Genomic DNA, 19,005 nt, shown 5'->3' on the forward strand with positions numbered 1-19,005 from the left:
AAAAAAAAAATTGATAGCTAATCATTATGCTAGAACTTGTGTATCCATTGAATCTGAGACATTTGGTATTTTTACATAAAATATGGATCTTTAGAAGGGCCACACCATTGTTGATTTTCTATAACTTGATCATGTGCATTGGGCCAGTAGAGAAAAAATATCATTCTTTCTGTGGCCCCTCTGCAAGAGTTTGTGGGAGTACATGAAGTGTTTCTTTCTATCAGAACCTGATAAAAAGTCACCATGTCTACATGTTGCATCATTCATGCTAGGATAGATGACTCAAGCATGCAAAAAAAAAAATTAAAAAACCATCTATCAAGTTTGATCAGAGAGATTGATTAAGAAACAACTACAACCATTCAGACAACCAAAAGTTGGATCATGAGGATTCAGTAACAGAGACCTCAACATCAAGAAATGGAGAGGCCATTAACTCCAAAATGGTAGAAGAATCAAAGACTGATTTGAAAGGGATGCTACACAGATTGGCAGACAAAACAGACCAATTATTAAGCCCAACCAACACATATCATGGAAGGCAAAGGTTCCCCACTTCATTTTAATGGATAATTCCCAACCACAAATTCCACTCTCCATCCCATTCTTTATTATTATTATTATTATTATTAGTAAAAGAAAAAAAAGATGGGGGTTCCAAAGGTTGCACAGACAGCTTGACTATACACATTTTATATATTTCAAGTGACCCTTCAATCAACCCTCTACAATGTTTTTAGTATGTAAACATGAACTTATAAACAAATAAAAGAATCGTATAACTGAGCTGGCTATCCGAATTCAAATAAACAAACCTCGGCCACTTGTTGATAATTGGCCAGATTACATTACAACCACAGAAAATTTGCCTTCTATCGCAATCTAATTTGATTACAGTATAACTTTTCAAAAAAAAAAAAAAAAAATTTGATTACATTATACATCCAAAATCTATGACAGGGCCCAACTAAAGAATCCGAACTTCTTGAACATCATCTATACCGTGCATGCCTATAAGTTATTTGAAACGGAATCACCGCAGCCATGGAAGTGGAAGTGGCGGGCAACCGGATTTAGGATACACCCACCAAACGTCATACCCTCTCTGGCCCCATGTCCAATCCGACAAATGCTGCAGTCTTTGAAGTGATTTTTGATCCAGAGCAACAATTATTTTGCAAGCCAGTCCAAATGCCATCAACAATGAGGATCTCATCAATGAAGATAAGGCTTAAGCTAAGCCTATGGGTTTCAATGACATATGGGTAATCCATAACTGTGGAAGGATCTGATCCGTCCATCACAGCCTGCAGTTACCATCACCAGACCCCACGCATGAGAAGTGAATCTGCACTGACAAGATGACTTCAGAAACTTGTATTGGGATTTACATGGTGGCGATGAAGCGGTCAGGGAGTTTGAAGAGGGAAGCTTCTCCTCTGGCCAAGTTGCAGATCCCTTCGGTAAAGCCTCTGCGAAGAATCCATGGCTTAGAGAGAATCGATCAGGGGAAGTTAAAGGTGGAGTGTTGTGCAAATTTTCATTAAAATGGCAATGGTGCCATCCATCTTTTGGGCTACTTATTGGTGGGTCCCCAGAAACTGGATGGGATGGATGAGTTCCCCATGTGGAAGCTGAGACAAGAGAATTTCCAGATCTCATGCCACACCAAGGTATAGCAACTGAGACATTATCGGAGAAGAAGCGCTCGCAAGACCATATGCTTTTGGAGTGGGAGGAAGCAGGCTCATCCTGGCTATTGTAGTTCCAGATGTAGACCTTAGAATCCTCACTAGCCGAAACAATATGCTTCCCATCTGAAGTGAAAGATGCAGATATCCGGCTTCCAGCATTCCGAAGACCTGAAGCTTTAGAAGAATGATGTAAGTGAAAAAGCTCAAACTAAAACATAAAACATGGATTTAGATAAGAAAAACCATCCAATAACTCGAGCTATCACTTAATGGTTTTACTGGTTTCAACGACATAGATTCCGCACTCCACAATGTCAACAATGTTAGCATAAGTAATCAAAAAGACATAATTGCTTATGTTCATTCCCCTCAAACATTATCCATAGCATGGCATCCAAAATGTTGAAGTCAATATGAGCCTACAATATGTGTGCTAGTTCTAAAAGAAATTAAGCCTAAAGGAAGGACAAATTACCCACCTCTGTACTTGCAAATTACATCAACTCCATCTAGAATTCGGACTTGCGAATCCGCAGAAGTGACCATTAATTTGCTAGGATCACCTGGGGAAAACTGGAGAGCAACAAATAAAATAAGAGAAAAATTGGAACTTAGAAAATCATAGCGATTCCAAAAAAAAAAAGAAAAGTGTTGGGAAGAGAAAAAGAGTAAGACAAACAATGTAAAGAGAGGATAACCACCTGAAAACCAGTTACCCTTTTGCCAGGATACTTCTTTTTACCCTGTAAGCATATTTGAGCATCCAGTTGAAGATGATTATCTGATCCATGCAAAACAAAAAAATCAATTGGCATGCAACAACAAAATCTTCCTTACGTGAAAAGGTTAAAAAAGTAAAATTTTTATTTTAGTCCAAGGATAATCATAGCATTACTATATTTTATAAAAACCCAATCATTTTTTTGGGTTTATTGAAAACCTAATCACCAGCGGAGTTAGTATAGAGTATAGACTATATCTAATAAGCTCAGCTAAGGCACCCAAAATGTCATAAAAAGTTCCAGCTAACTCAGTCGCAATGGAATAATCAAAAGTTAAACAAAAGTTTTCATAACTGATATCTTGTGCCCATTTGAATATCTAATCAGGCCGCACATTAAATAAAAGCAGTAAGCAAAAAAATTATCTGGGCATCTTAGACCTAGTCAATATCAGAGAATTTACTCCAACTAACAGCTGTAGTTTACTTTTGAGGAGGGAAATGTGATTTGGAGCAATTGAGCATACCTGAAGCATCGTAGAAACGACAATTGCCTGTCATGGAGCCAACAATTACCCCCTGCACATATCAAATACAAAGATTATTTAATCTAAATCTCCTGACTTGTCCAAGGCAAGTTTCTCACTTCAACAATATGACAAAGAAACATAATAATGTTTTAAAAAAACACCAAACCTGTCCATCAGGACGATAACATACGGCTGTGACTATTTCTCTTATATCAGTCCAATCAACAACATGACAATCAGGAATTGACCAGATCCGGACTTTTCCATCTATTGAGCCGCTGATGAAATAATTATCATCCACGGGGTTGAACTGAACGCATGTCACTGCATCACATGTTAAGAGGAACCAAACAAATCATAAAGGAGCATATCATACCCCAACTGACTAACTAATCAACGGAATAGATTTTTCAGTAATCAAATATACGTCAGTAGATAACACCCATAAGCAGCAAAGGACGTACCATAATTGTTATGGGAAAAGACTTTAAGGCATTGGTTGCATCCTACTTGCCACAAGCGAACTGTTTTGTCGATCGAGGATGACAGCAAATACTGCATGAAATACATTAATAATAAGAAACAGAAATCGAATCTCTTCACTAACAGAACTTCATCATTCCTTAATAATTGCTGACCTTATTCTTCGACCAAGATAGATCCAAGATCTCGCCAATGTGCCCATGGAACTGGTGAAGAGGCATCTCTGAAATCCGGAAGACTCTTGGAGGAAAAATAATGCAATCCGAATCTGATTTTGTCCTTAGGCTTCTAAATTTACCCAATTTCTCTTTATCTGTAAAAAGTGGGGCTAATTCGGAAAAATTGTTCACGGTGAAATATACACATGAAGGATCAATATCCGGAATGTCAACTTCATTACATCTCTCCCTCTCCATGACTTGCCAAACACGCACAATCCCATCTTTACCAGCACTCGCCAGATACTGCCCGCCGAGACTGAACTTCATTGTTGAAATCGAACCCTCATGGGCCTTGATATCTTGACCCATATAAAGAGCAGAAAGTTCTTTGCATCGCTTCTTACATGAGCTAACTTTAACCCTCTGAACCCTACCTCCTGTAGCTAGACCAGGACTGCTGGGATTCAAGGTGCCACACCTCCCTTGCCTATCCACAATGCAAGCCACAGAACCTAATTTTTTTAACCATCCCTTCGTCACTCTCTTTGTTGGCTCCAACGAATTGCTTGCCACTGCATCAGCTTCTCTCCGCATGAATTGCTGAAGCAAAGGAGATAACCCAAGATTACTCTGAAACTCTTCAATGGTTACCAATCGGTTTGAACCCACTTCACGAAGTTTACTCAGCGTACCATCTTCCTCCAATTCATCCACAATAAACTCTGTTCCGTCATCTAAATTCTTGATTCTACACACAAAAGTGTCCTCCGAAGACCTGCCTTCTGAAAAATCCCGAGTATCACTGCTGGAACAGCAAGACATGGAAGATCGACTTGAGGAAAACCCATCTTCAGAACTAGAGTTTCCAAGCACAGCCCCACTGTCTTCCGTAATTCGTTCGATCTCCACTGCAAATTCGGCCCCAGATAGGTCTTCGGGGTCCTTCCCCTTGGTTCGATCTAGATTTATACCCATCCATTTAAAAAACTTGTGACGTCGATCATGAACACTGTCAGGATTCCTAATCCAAACCTCATAGCTAAAACTATTAGACACCCTATCGACGACCCCAGGACTTGAGCCAAAATTGAAAGTGTCCGGGCAATCAGAGCCCGAATCGGAAACTGATGTGAGGTCCTCTCGGGTATCAAAGAATCTATCCTCTTCTTCTTCACTGCTGCAAGTCCCCATCATTCTTCCTTCAGTTCAACCCATGAAAACCCAACTTCAAAAAACATATCTATTTAAAACCCTAGGCAATGTTCCTGAATTCTCCTAAAGAGAATAAAAAAAGGTCGAAAAAAAAACCAAAATCAGACTATTATCGAATCTATAAATATAAAAGAATTTAAAATCACTAAACAGAGATCCCAATCCAAGCCCATTGAACCTAGTCCTCCCTTCAATACAAAATTAATCTGGAAAACCTAGCCTTTTGTAATAAATCTCGGATCTTTAACACTACAAAGTCTATATAGATAAAATAAACGTACTAAGAACAAAGATTAAAACAAGAAATAAAGATCAAAGAAGACCATCTGCATTAATAAATTATACCCCAAGAATATAAATTCGAAAAGATAGAAAGAATAAACAAAAGGGTTCTCTCAGTGTACAATTTGCTCACCTGGGTATCCATTAGAACTCCATCTAACCCAAGTAACAGCCCATTCATCCACTTCTGCAACTCTCTCTCTCTCTGATAAGCGAAGAAGACCAACAAAAATTTGAACCAAAATATTCGTGATTGGCCCGAGAAACGAGATTTCGATTGGAGATGGGTGTTGTGTGCGTATCGCGCGTTGTACTCTCTCTCCTCTCATCCAATCTCAAGTCCCTTCGTCGCAGACTTGAAAACTTCTCTCTGCGTCTCGCTCTCTTATTTATTTACAGTTTTACCCCTCAACCTCAATTCTTCTTAACCTTGGGTCCACGACTCCTCACCAAACGATAACTTGTAATGGAGAGGTACTGTTCCCTGCCCCATCAGTTTACCATAATACCCTTCTCTTTATGCACATTAATTTACCTTTTTCCCCCCTCATGTCCTCTTTGGCCCTTTGGAATTCTTCCTAAACCATTTTTTATTTTGAATTATACTTCTAATTTTGCAAAAAATTAGAAACTGTGAAAAAATTTCTTTTCATAATTAAATAATTTAAAGGAAATTATCTCCAAACTTTTGTAGGGAGTCTAAATCTCTAATTAATTGTGAGTGATTCTACCATAATAGAAAATCTTTCACAAATTAAGTTTTCCTGACTTTTTCTATGAAGGCATTTTAAAAAGTATAATGATTTTCTAATACCCCTACGCCCCCATCACAGAACTGTAGATCATTTGCCTTGGGATACACAAGAACCATACATTTTTTCTTGTGTATCCCGAGGCAAATGATCTACAATTTTGCGATGAGGGCGTATGTCAGAGGGGGTGTCAGATTATCACGACTCTTTTAAATTTATCCTTTACCATTTAGTGACAACCAATGAATTATTGTGAGAAGCAATTTTTTGGTGAACCAATTTTCAAGAAAAAAAAATGATCCATGTATCTCAATTAAGAGCCCAATTGTAGAAGTGGGCACATTGTCAAGTGGCACATTTTATTTTATTTTTGAAAATTTTTATTATCGTAAAAGTAAGCAACAATTTGATATCTATCTACTCTCAAAAAATGCATTTGACACAAGAAATTGGGCCATTAATCCCATGATATGCATAACATCCCATCTTAGACTTATAAATTAAAAAATATCTATATAGTTTGATTAGAGATACATATATGTTAGATTTCATTTGAGTACCAAAAATGATCTAACTTTTACTTTAGACACGCCAGATTAGGGGTCAGTAATTGTCGGTGAAGGCAGGTTTTGCACCCAGGTCACAATATCAACACATACAAATTTAACCAATTTGGCAAGTTGGAACCTTAATAAAAAAAGATCTAATTAATGGTTAAGGATCAATAGTAAACCATTATCAAATTTAGGAAAAATCCTGATGAAGTTGATTGTTTATGTGAAGGTGCCAGCACTGAATGGTTAGTTGAAGTTTGTGAGTGTGGATATAATGACTTGAATTCAATGTTAAGAACTAATTTTGGCCAAACAAAAAAAAAAAAAAAAGGAAAAAATTGATTGTTTATGTACAAATCTACCAAAAGACCTATTTATAGAGTTAATTGGCCAACTTAATATGCTATATGGGAAGTGGAGAACATCCAAGTTTCCTTTACTAAGAAACAAGAAATTCATTCTTTCCTGGCATGTTGGGCTTAGCTATAGTTACGAAGTTTTGATGTGAGTAGCTTGCATCAAACTAAAACTAAAATGTACCCACCAAGGGTTAGTTGAGATGGTAAGGACGATTGAATTTGTTCTTCAAGTCATACCTTCGAATCTTTATATGTCCATCCACAATAAGTTGATATATTTAATTATTCTACACGTGTAAGGTGATTAGTACGTACGACCAACCAAAAAACAAAATTGAAACTAGAATGTGTGGATGGGATATGTTGGCATATGTGCCTCTGATCTTGACACATGAGCGATGTGTCTTAGGAGTTTTTGTCATGAAATATAGTGTATTCTCACTTCACATGGACAATAAGAACATTCCATTTTACCAAAAAAAATCAAAATAAGATTAGTTTTCGAGGTAAAAATGGGAAAACATGATATTATAGTTTGCTAACATCCAAAGTTGGCATGGGATACTAGTATACGACTAGCCAAATGTTTGGGAAAATATGTGTATCTTTTGGATGCACATTTAAATGAAATCAAGATAAATATGTTAATTTTTTTTATATTTAAAAAAGAAAAAAGAAAAAAAAAAACATCTCACAATACGACATCAACAATAAAGCATAACTCCAACGTTTTACGATTTATTAAACAAATCTTGCTCCTACATTCCACTCAAGTAGTTACAATATACGCTATAAACTAATAATAGCTTACCTACGAAACTGAAGATGGCCTAGTAAGATTTTGATAGCTAAGTAACTCAAAATTTATCGTAATCATGATTCATGATTTTGATCCATTTTGTAACATTTATTTCAATATAGACCAAGATCAAAATGATACATGACACCGAAATATTGAATGTCTCAAATTATTTCAAAATGCCTCAAACTATTTTGATTGAGAGCATCTCAATTTCTACCTGGTTGAAATGTTACTTCGAAAACCTTTGACCATAATTTTAAAAACATATGGAAAACCTTTGGTTTCTATGTGGAGATCAAACTCACAATCTCTTAGAATTAGGGAGCTACCCTGTATATTGTAAAGGAATATTCAAAAGCATGCTCTCAAGCATAGATTTGATAAGATAAAAATAAAATTAAAAATTAAAAAATCCCAATAAAAATCTGGATTTTTTTATAGAGAGATTATATTGTCACACCAGCTTTTGCTAATGCCACCCCAATTTATTCGTAAATGGATTATCACACATCTTGGTGTGGCATTAGTAAAAGTTGGTGTGGCAATAGAAGCTCTCTTTTTATATTCTTAACGAACTGCAATGAATGGAAAGCTCAAATCAAGCTATTAATGGAAGGGTTTCTAATTTATTTCAGTTAATTGCTAAGGACTATTTCGGTATTTTGGGTAAATTAGGAATTGGTTTCTTCTCTCCGCTTTCTCTAATGGGTCAATGGGTGGAGTTTGACTCTGACTAATCCTCGTGATCCATTACTTCCAAATTTTCGGCCCAGGTAGACTTTCACAAAAGATATGGAAGACTATCCAACGGTCTAGATCCTACGGGGACCTTTCCCTGAGATATTGACATGGAGATGAAAATCTCACGTTTAATGATTTTTGAGATAAATTATGTTAAGGACATGACGAGAGCGATTTATCATATTTGAAAAAAGAAAATTTCAAATCTTGAAGTTATATGTAAATTTTCAATAATTCTATAGATTCTACCTCTAAATTTTGAAAAAAAAAAAATTAAATAAATCTTATATTTGCACAATATAAATAAGTTGTTGAGCAAATTTCAAAACTTAACTACATAAATTTTCACTATAAAAATCAATTTTCTTTAGAGTGGAAAACAACCCTTTTTTTATTATAGGAAAATCCTAAGTGACATTGAAATTGACATTGTTTCACACATTGTTGACGTGGATGTGTGTACAAAATCATATATGCTTTTCATTGAGATACAAATGAAAAGCATATAGGGTTATATGCACACCAATGTGTGAAACGATATCAATTTCAACGTTACTCTAGCACGACTCTTTTTTTTATCAGTCTAATGATCAATCCTTTTGGATGGTAATCAAATACAGAAGAGGATCTTCTACAGCACGAGTTCTTGTAATACACTTTCAATTGATAAAAGAGAGTTATACTAGGAAAGAAAAATTAACACCTCAACCCTCTTGTGATCATGACTTAGATCTGATTTAAAAATAATAATTTTTTTTTCTCTAAATCCATGTCGACGGCTAAACTCCTAATATTTTAAATTTGGGATTTAATTACATCGTTGATGTGGCATTCTTTCGATCGTTGAAAGTGTACTACATGGTGCTACATGAACCCTGTGCTACAGAGGAACCACTTCCATCTAACGCACAATCATGACTAAATCTTACCATATACAATATTTCTCTCTTACCAAATGGGGTTATTTGTTTTATTTTTAGAGGGGCATAATTAATATAATTGTGCATTTATAGAGTAATATTCTTTTCAATCTAAGTTGTTTAAATGGCGGGTCCTATAAAAGAGGATTGTCTTATTAAAAGTTCATGTGGCTTGATCGTTACTAAGAACATAGGACAAGAGTCCAATTAATTTAATAGTTAAAATTTCAAGATTGAAGTTACTTTTAGAAATTATACTTCATTATTTTATGTGATTACTTTATGTGGTGGACACAATAATGTCGGGCTAATAATAGGGGCTTAAGAAAGGCAAACCATAAGTTTGTGAGAAGTACGATTGTCTACTAAGGCAAGGGTAAAATTGTTTGGACGGTCCAAATCCACTTTGTTTTATATAGTTTTTGATTTATGTGGGGCCTACATAGTGCAAATATGCATGATTCTTATAATTGGTAAGATCGATTGAAGGATTATGCAATTCTTATCAATAACTAAATGTTGGAGTTCCAATGACTTTTAAAATATCTTTAAAAGGATTTTTTTTTTTTTTTTTTTCATGAGAAAAAAGTAAGGATTCTATTATCATTATTGATATTTTGTAAATACAACAAAGAATTATCATAAAATGACTTTCCCACATGGCATACTCAATCGACTCCTCCTGACATGACATGTGTTAAAATCGTAGATTTGTATTTCTCGAGATACATAACTGCATTTTTATCGACATGTGTAATTGTGTATCCTGAGGAGTGCAAATGAACTGTTCTTGCACATGTCACATTAGAGGAGTTAATTGAGTATGCCACATTATCTCTTTATACGTGTAAGTTAGAGGGGGCATGGACATAGTTAAGAGGGAGGTACATATAAAATCTTTAATTAAAGGGCAAAGTTAAACGATACATCCATGCTTAAAAGGTTAGTATTATTGACACAAATTTATGTTGAATTAAATAAAAAAATTCAACTTACAAAAGTAACCAAAGATCTAGAGTCACAATAAACTGACAATCTTGACTTGGCAGTGCACAAAATCATAGATCTTTTTTCTTTCGGATACACAAGGTAAAAAGAGCTATGATTATGGGTATATGCCATGTCAAGAGCATCAATTTTAACAAGTCAATTTATGATTATTCATAAATCCATTAATGCATGCATTTGAGAGGAATTTTTGTTCCAATGGCACGTGCATAACATGTCTTCCTTACCTATGTGTGTTGTGGTGGCTATTAGCCATGCAAATGATGCAGATGGAGTCATCCACAATTTGAAAGAAAATTCTCACATAGAACTAATTTAAAAAGAGTATCATTTTTCATCATTAAATTTAAATTTCGAATTTTAGAGTTCTTTAGTATCCATTTCAAAACCTTTGATCAAGCTAAAAAAAGTTGAATTTTTTTTAATTTATTTTTATATCTAAGTTATTCCATGAAATCTAGGTAGTCGTGGTGTTGGTTTGCCAATTTGGTGATCTATTTGAACTTAACAACCCTAAGTTAGAATAGTGTTTCTCTATAATCTAACACCTTAAATTTTTTATATTAAAAGATAAAATAGCAAAACATTTGTGAAAAAATCTAAGGATTGTGAAGTGGCCAAGGTCCCGATAAAGTCTTTTCCCTTATTTTATTTAATAATGACTAATGATTTTCTGATGCCCCTTCTAACATACACCCCCATAAGCTCTCTGGTGTGGCATGTACTACAATCATAAATCTTTCCTTGGAATACACAATTACATAAATTTATTGTGATGTGCAATTGCATATCTCGAGGAAATCTATGATTCTAACCCATGCCACATCAGGGAGCATATGTCAAGGGGTCGTTAGAAAATCACGGATCTTTAATAATATTGACATTTACTCTTTTCTTCTTCATGTGATCTGATTGAGCATACCCGTCTGATACATCAGCACAGGAAACTAACGTTTTTCTTTAGATTGTTGACCCATGAACATTCACTTCTCTTCTAGCCAGTGAAAAAGGAGTTGATGAAATTTGTCAACAATGTAATTATCATTAATTAAACATAACTATAGTTGTCTCCTTTTATTTAAAGTAAGTTTGTCTCCATTTTGGCCTTCTACCAACCATAAAGTCTAAGAGTACCAAACCCTTGTCTTTCACTTGAGTGTTTTTCCAGTTAAAATAATATTTGTTTCAAGGACAATCTTTTGTCAGTGAATGATTTACTCATTAAATAATAAAAATTTGAGAGAATGGACTTAAAACAGTTTGAATGTGCATGAAAGTTGATTGAAAATGTCCAATCCACTATTCAATAGTGGTTAAAATAACAGTGGAACATTTTGAATTTTTGTTAAAGAGAATCATTAAACATTAGTAGGCCCAATTAGGGTTTTGTGAACGATAGTGAGGCCAATTAGGATTTGCATAGAGTGGAATAGAAGAAGATGATTCTTGACATTTTTAATCTTTGGCATAAGGTTTTATTGTTGTTGTTGACAATTAATATCCAAGTCTAACTTAACTCTATAACAAAATTTAAAGAGTTGCGATAATCTGACGCCCCCCTCTGACCTACATTCCCATCATCGAATTGTAGATAATTTGCCTCGGGATACATAAAAAAAGTAATGGTTTTGCATATCCTAAGGCAAATGATTTATGATTCTGTGATGATGAGGGGAGGGTATGTCCGAGGGGGGCGTCAGAAAATCATTATTGAAATTAAAAATGTGATTACAGTCTAGGCTTAGGGTGTTTTTCTTGGGCCAACAAGAGTGAGTGGTGAGCTGAGGTGAGTGCAATTTCAATCGATTTTGAACCTAAGTTGTGGGATCAACGATACTCCACAAGCAAACATTTCTCAATTTATTACTTCCACTACTCAAATAATGAATAGAGAGTTACCTCCCTTAATAGAATATTTGATAGTCCTACCCCTTCGTGTAAATGAAATTTCAGTTGCCTCCTTGGAGACAATGAGATAGCCCTGATGTTGTGACTTAGGAGTTGAATAGCTAATTTACTCCTTATCCCTTTCATTCCACATGTCACACTCTCATGGCTATTTGTCCACGAATTAACATTAGCACACCATGTAGATCTATAAGAATGATATTAATCAAGCTAATTGGTTGGTTGTAATAGCAATGTTAAGCCTTTTTTATATTTTTTTAATATCATTGATGGCATTAGTTATGAGCAAATTAAGGCTTCGTTAAATAAGCTAATTAAGGGCTTAGATCAATAGTTCAATTGGTTTGACACATTGCAAAGCAGTTTTGAGACTGTGGGTTCAAGTCCAGATTATCCATAATTAAAAAAAAAACTAATAAAGAAAATTAATTGTATTTATTTGCTAGAAATCCCAAAATAAGGGTGTGTGTATGTGTATATGAATGGGTGAACACCAAATTCACAAATCTATGGATACAAGATATCATGGTCATGGTGCAACATAGGAGTGTCACGTTTATACAGTGACATGATCCTATGAGAATTGTGTATGGTCTTGAGACTTGAACCCATTTTGAATGTTCTAGAATAAATCTAAGATAGTTTTAGACAAGAAATTAGAAATTTCTATGAGTAAATTACCATTTCAAGAGAAGAATATGATGAAATTTCGATTCCGACTAATTACTCATTTTAATTCCCAAAAGGTTTGGGCACTTTCATTAACTGGATCAAAGTAAAGCATATATGCAAGAAAGCAATTCAAAAGAGAGAAAGAGTTAAGATTGATCATCTTAAATATTCGTGGCATTTAATCAAGTAAATGGGAGGTAAGTTAACAACCCTCCTTTAAGACCTAGAAACTTCACACACACACACGCTTGGATAGGATAGTTAAACAGTTTTGATCTGAAGCATACGATCCTCTTAGTTTGCTCACCTACAAAATCTATTAAGTCTCTTTCTTAATCCTCTTAATTTGTTTATTAATTAACATGCAACAACCCTTGTTACATACGTTTGATTAACTTTATAATCATCAAGTTTAATTTACTAAACCAATGAATAATAATAATAATAATAATAAAACAATATTAACAAAAGCATGCTTAAGTAGTAAGCAACAAATCTAGCAAATCACTTCCTACTTTTAATAATTTCAATGTACACTGTATCAAAAAACATTTGTTCTTCTTATATATTCAATTAACCCTTCAGATTCTCTTAACAGTTGACTCATATTTTATAATTATTTGATGATTTTTTTCATGTTTTACTTGTCTTTTACTCCACCTTAAGTTAACCCTTTAAGATGGGCACCACTTCAATTTCGCACACAGATACACACACACACACACACACACACAGATGGTTGGTACGTTGGTTACTTGGTTTGTGTGGAAAGGATGAATCCATGATTCCACCCTCCCCTTCTGAACACGTATGTGCTTCGCTGTACACGTGTATAGGTTCCTTCAATCACTATTTTAGATTGGTAACCCACCCGGACATCACGTATGTCGTATACGACTCTTTTTTATTGGAAGTATCAATTCGCTAGTCTTCTTGATTTGGATGGCATGGGTACCCGTTTAATCGATGGGAGCGGATCCTCTCTTGTACTTTTACTCTGCAATTCATTTCCTGAAATTTATTTCAATGGTTGAGGAAGTGCCACGTCATAAAGATATAAAAATTCATACGTTTAGAAATTAGAGTTTAGAGACATTCCATTTTCAAAATCGGATTTCGGGCTTAAAAATTAATTTTTTTACTTTTTTTTTTTTTAGTCATGATAATCTGATTATCCCACGTGGCACATTCAATCGACTCTCCTGATGTGACAAGTTCAAGAATTGTAGATTTATAACGTCATGGGATACATGATTCTGTCAGGATACACATTTTATGGGAAAATGCAATTTTATATCTCGAGACATACAGATTTACGATTCTCAAACATGTCACATCGGGAGAGTCGATTGAGTGTGTCACATGGGGTAGTCAAATTATCACGATTCTTCTTTTTTTCAAATCTAATTACACATGCATCAAGTAGTGGTTTTTTTTTTTTAAATCTTTAATTCTACTATATTTACAACTCACTACAGGAAATTACAAGGAGTACTACAGAGGATCCCCTCCTTTAATTGATAAGGTCGAGCCTAATTATATGGTTTTAGGTCAATTTTTGAAAAAGTTTTGATTTTTTAACTCAACCTGAGAAGACTCAAAATTCACCAACCTGGCATGTGCAAAGAATCGTAGATTTTATCAACCAACCTGTCATCTGCAATTGTGTATCTCGAGCAGAAGAATCTCTGATTCTTTGCACATGACAGGTAAGTGAGTTTTTTGAGTCCGGCTGTGAGGTCAGGTTGAACTCAAAAATCGTTAGTCTTTTTCAAATTCTGTCCCCACCAAAGTGGTACATGTGGATATCAAAACACGTGGCACACATGCTAAACAGTTGACCCACCTACCACAGCATTCACTACTACCCAAGGAAATCAGCTGTACTCCGTATACATTCGCTGAACCATGTCCCATGTCAGCCAACCAATGAATGAATCTGATCTAGAAATATTGTAAATCAAATATATCTTTTGACCAAAAGAAATGTCTGTCTTATTTGAGAAGTATTGGATAAAAAATAAATACAGGAAAGTGGTTTCCATATATATTATATGATATTGGTCGTTGATGTGTGTATGGTAGAGGTCAAGTGCAAAGTACCACGGCTTCCTATTTTGTAAACCTGGCAGAGAAGACTGGTAATTTTGGACCCAACATCACCCCATTGGATGGTTCCCTCTGCAGAGAAAAGTTGGGCCATTTAGGCATTATATACAATATACCCCCTCCACATTGTGATGAATATTTGAGCTACCCTATGTGTTTTTAAATTGATGAAATGCCCCTAATCCTCTATCTTTTCTTATATATTAGTTGAAAATAATTTAAATATTTTCATCTTTAATTTCTTATAAAAAGACCTTGATTTTTCTTAGTTTTGGAAATCGATCATTTATGATTTCTAGGATAGGATTCTAACTCCTTTAACCTTCAAACCTAAAAAATAATGTAAGATTTTACAATAATAGAAGATGAGGATTGACTTTGGAGAAAAAAAAAATCAAGGGAGTTCGGCTAGAATTTGAAAGATTTAGGATCTTTAAATCATTTACTATTGGTTTCTTGGGTAAGACTGGGGTCAAAAGGGTATGTTATGTGTTTCAAAACACTGGGAGGTAACTCAAATATATTCACTGGAAGTTAGTAAGGGACTATTTTATCTTTCAGCGTAGGATGGGCCCCAAACCTCATCTCTCTCCTTCAAACAACTAGCAAAGGTTCCTGTACTCCTTGAAGTAGTATTGCAACTTGCAACCGGGCTCCCAATCTTCTTCGAGTGCCACGTAACACACTCCTTCGGGCCAAATCAACCTAATCCATCATGGGTTTGGAGTAGGGCCATTTCACATATCATTATAGATCTACCAAACTGTGGTCCCAATTTCCAAGTTGGCAAGCTGACATCTAAATGTCCATTAATAACACAAAGTTGCATGGGCCAAATAACAAGACCCAAGATACCATCGCTCTTGGACTTAAAAGGAGAGCTTGACATGTCTTTGGGATCATCTCTTGCAACAGATTCTCTTTTTATCTGACTTTTGTTTAACTATATACCAAAATTAAAGCCTCGAACTATCACTCTGAGTGGACCACACCAATGCAGTCCAATATATCAAGTTCAAATGGTGGTCCTGCTAGTCTAACATCACACCACTGTTGTGTTGGATTACTATCGTATTTTGGTCCATTGGGTGGTCCAAACTGGGGACTCATTAAAAGTTTTGGATGTTTGAGAAATCAATCAAATAGCAAAACTGTTAAAATTTGCTGCCTATAGAGAGAATATTGACATTTGGAGCTTCTTTAAGTGCAATAATTGGATCGGATTCTAGGTGATTAGGTCCGTCTATTAAGATTTGGTAAATTTGAATCCAGATAGAGGTTATTGCTTAATGGATCGGACTTGGATTGTATTTTTGGAATCCGATTGCAAATTTTTTATCGGATCAGATCCAAAAATTTTGTTCTTGATCCGATCAGGTCTACACTGGGATCAGATCTAATTAGGTTCTTACCAACTTTAAGGTAATCGGGTCCAAACCCGACCCATTGACAGCTCAATTTCTAATATACTTAGGATCTTTGGGTAGCAAATTCTGGGACACGTTTATGGTTAGAATTAGAATGCCTTCCTTAGGAAAAAGTATAACCGTCGGCCCATGTTTAATTAACTATGGGCCTTGGTCCATGGCGGACTAAGGACTTAAGGGACTGGTTACTCCTCCATGCCTTCCTTTTCAACTCATTGAAGTTCCTCATTCAGTCATGAGACTCGACCTTTTATAAAGTTTAATTGCAGCAAGATACACAACACATCCAAAATCTTGAGTAGGAGAAGAAAGAGAGGCACAAGGGTTCACCAACTCCATAATCAAACAAAATTAGGCCCAAATCTAATGGGGTTGGATTCTTTAAATGCATAATTAAAAAGATAAGAATGTAATTATTTAATTATGAGCTTTGATGAATTTCCTTTCCAAAATTAGGGTCGCAACTTGGGCTGACCAAACCCGAACCCAATGGGTTCAACCCGACATTGGGTGAGGTATGGGCACAGGTAGCTAGGTTCGGGCCCAGGTTTGGGCAAAAATAATTTGAATGGACAAAACCAGATAGGCTTTGGACATAGACATTGGGTTGCTTGATTTGCTTAAACCTGAATTTAATATGATTATTATTTAAAAATATTATTAAATATCTTTTCTTTCTCATTCACATTTCAAACTTTAGTATATTTCACGCCGGAGGTTGGGTTGGGCACAGACACAGTTTGGTGTTTGTCAAGTGTGGGTTAATCGCCAATTCACTCAGAGTTGCAGCACTATCTAAAATATACTCTTGACATATCTTAAATGATAAAACTTAAGTGAGTTTGGCCCCTGTTGTGTTTCTTTTGTCTATTAGCAGATGTCATGTCTTATGAGACACATAGGGGGTGCAGACTTTTCACAATCATCTTCAAGTCATGCCACAGTAACATTAAAATTGACATCGAATCTCACATTGCTTATGTGGAAATGCACACATAACCGTAGACACTTTTCACTCGCATCTCAATGAAAAGCATCTATGGTTCCATACATACATTCATGTCAACAATGTGAGAATCAATGTCAATTTTAATGTTACTCAACAATGTAAGTTAGGCTCCCAACTTTACTAAGGTTTCTAAGCGTGCCATGTACTAGAGTACCTGACTCGCCAGGAAGCCTTAGTAAGGTAAGGAGGCCTGACTATGTTAGGGTATCCCTACTCTTTAAAATTTAATTGCAGGATTTGTGTGGAATTGGAGATCTCCTAATGATTTTAAAAGTGGCCACCAACGGATAAAATATTGATTCCTTATCTTATTGTCTTTGCTAAAAATAACACGTTTATCATTCATGATTTACACCAAATGCAAATATTTGTACCAACCCATAATAGACATCAAGAATCACATTAGTCATACCTATTGAATGCAAATATATGGACCAAACTTTTGACATCTAGAATCACATCAAGCATATCCAATACCCATGAAGTTTTTAGATCGAGTGATTGATATTAACCATCCGTTCATTGATCAAACTGTAGCTGATCTCCATTAATGCAAGATTTCTATTTCGATCCACAATATATGGTATACTGGTTTGACTCTATAATGCCCGAGATTGAAATTAATAAGGAAGAAGTTGGAAGTTTTGTTGAAGAACGGACAATCCTGTCGAGAAAGAATTTGACGAGAGCTCAACACCAACAGATACACATTTTCAACAAAATTTAATTAAGAGGAGGACTAGCTTGACTAAAATAGTCAGACGCCCAACCGTAATAACGCTTTTGAATGTCAAGTAGTACTGAGAAGCCTTTGTAACATAATCGTTAAGTTGGAGTACAGGTTTAAAACGGCAAAGGAAAACTTTGTGAAAAATGGATAAAACGAGAAAAAATGGGGAAAAAACAATATCTATGAAAATGTATTTATAATGTAATGCATAATACATTAAATATTTATTCTAAGTTTACAAAAAAAATTAGTCAAAAAAATAGTATCAAATATCTTTGTATGGTAACATATTTCTAAAATATTATACATTATATGAAAATTTAAAAAAAAAATAATATCCATTAATGTATCTTTTGAGCAAAATAATACACTACTAAAAAATAAAAATAAAAACGTATAATATCAAGTCATCATCATCAAATTCTACATTAAAGAATGAACCAAAGCACAAATAATCACAAGACCATAAAAAATTAACCATTGACCTACAAAAATGAATTTTTCACTTAAAAGACACATTTAGAATGTAAAAGTCATGTTTAAAATATAAACTTTTTTTAATAAGTTGAGGTTTTTTTTATTGTTTTTGTCGTTAAGAAGAATTTCTTTTTTTTATTTATTAAAAGGGACCTTTTTTGTTACTATGCTTTGTAAGTTTTATGTTCTAATTAACATAATTGGGCTGAGCTCTATATTCTTTAGTTAATATAAAAATTAAATTCTTATTCTTAAAAATTAAAAAAAAAAAAAATCAATGCACTCCATTAAAAATCAAGATACATTTGATCAGGTCCAATTATATTCATATCACATGTTATTAATCTAGTTTTGATCAGTGATACATGATGCTACAAAAAATAATCAATTCAACTACTAATAAGCACTCAATCTTTTCATATCAAATCTAATAAATCATAACTACCAATAAAAT

General features: G+C 34.7%; 1 protein-coding gene across 4 annotated transcripts; it reads right to left on the reverse strand.

Annotated features, from left to right (window-relative positions):
• Positions 1-755: 755 nt before the first annotated feature.
• LOC147389959 (uncharacterized) lies at positions 756-5,521 on the reverse strand. 4 transcript variants are annotated; one of them, XM_086418791.1, is made up of 8 exons: positions 5,217-5,521; positions 3,584-4,788; positions 3,410-3,500; positions 3,136-3,269; positions 2,943-2,994; positions 2,396-2,475; positions 2,174-2,267; positions 756-1,862 (listed from the first exon to the last, which is right to left on the reverse strand). In XM_086418791.1, the coding sequence occupies exons 1-8, from the start codon at positions 5,410-5,412 to the stop codon at positions 1,252-1,254; spliced, it is 2,463 nt and encodes an 820-aa protein (XP_086274917.1). In that variant the 5' UTR covers positions 5,413-5,521; the 3' UTR covers positions 756-1,251. The 4 variants fall into 4 exon arrangements, with proteins under 4 accessions (XP_086274917.1, XP_086274916.1, XP_086274918.1 ...); XM_086418790.1 differs by having other exon boundaries at positions 3,112-3,269; positions 5,217-5,520; XM_086418792.1 differs by having other exon boundaries at positions 3,112-3,269; positions 3,584-4,864; positions 5,217-5,356.
• Positions 5,522-19,005: the final 13,484 nt, after the last annotated feature.

The sequence above is a fragment of the Akebia trifoliata genome, chromosome 12 (assembly GCF_017979445.1).
Source record: "Akebia trifoliata isolate Shusen 1 chromosome 12, ASM1797944v1, whole genome shotgun sequence".
Classification (NCBI taxonomy): domain Eukaryota; kingdom Viridiplantae; phylum Streptophyta; class Magnoliopsida; order Ranunculales; family Lardizabalaceae; genus Akebia; species Akebia trifoliata.

Bases quoted from the DNA above. Each gene is read 5' to 3' on its own strand.
- LOC147389959 (XM_086418790.1), bottom strand. From the start codon at position 5,412: ATGAGAGGAGAGAGAGTACAACGCGCGATACGCACACAACACCCATCT. The intron at 4,789-5,216 runs GTGAGCAAATTG...GTTGAACTGAAG, and splicing joins GAGTTCTAATGGATACCCAG to GAAGAATGATGGGGACTTGC. The intron at 2,268-2,395 runs GTGGTTATCCTC...GTTGCTCTCCAG, and splicing joins AAAGGGTAACTGGTTTTCAG to TTTTCCCCAGGTGATCCTAG.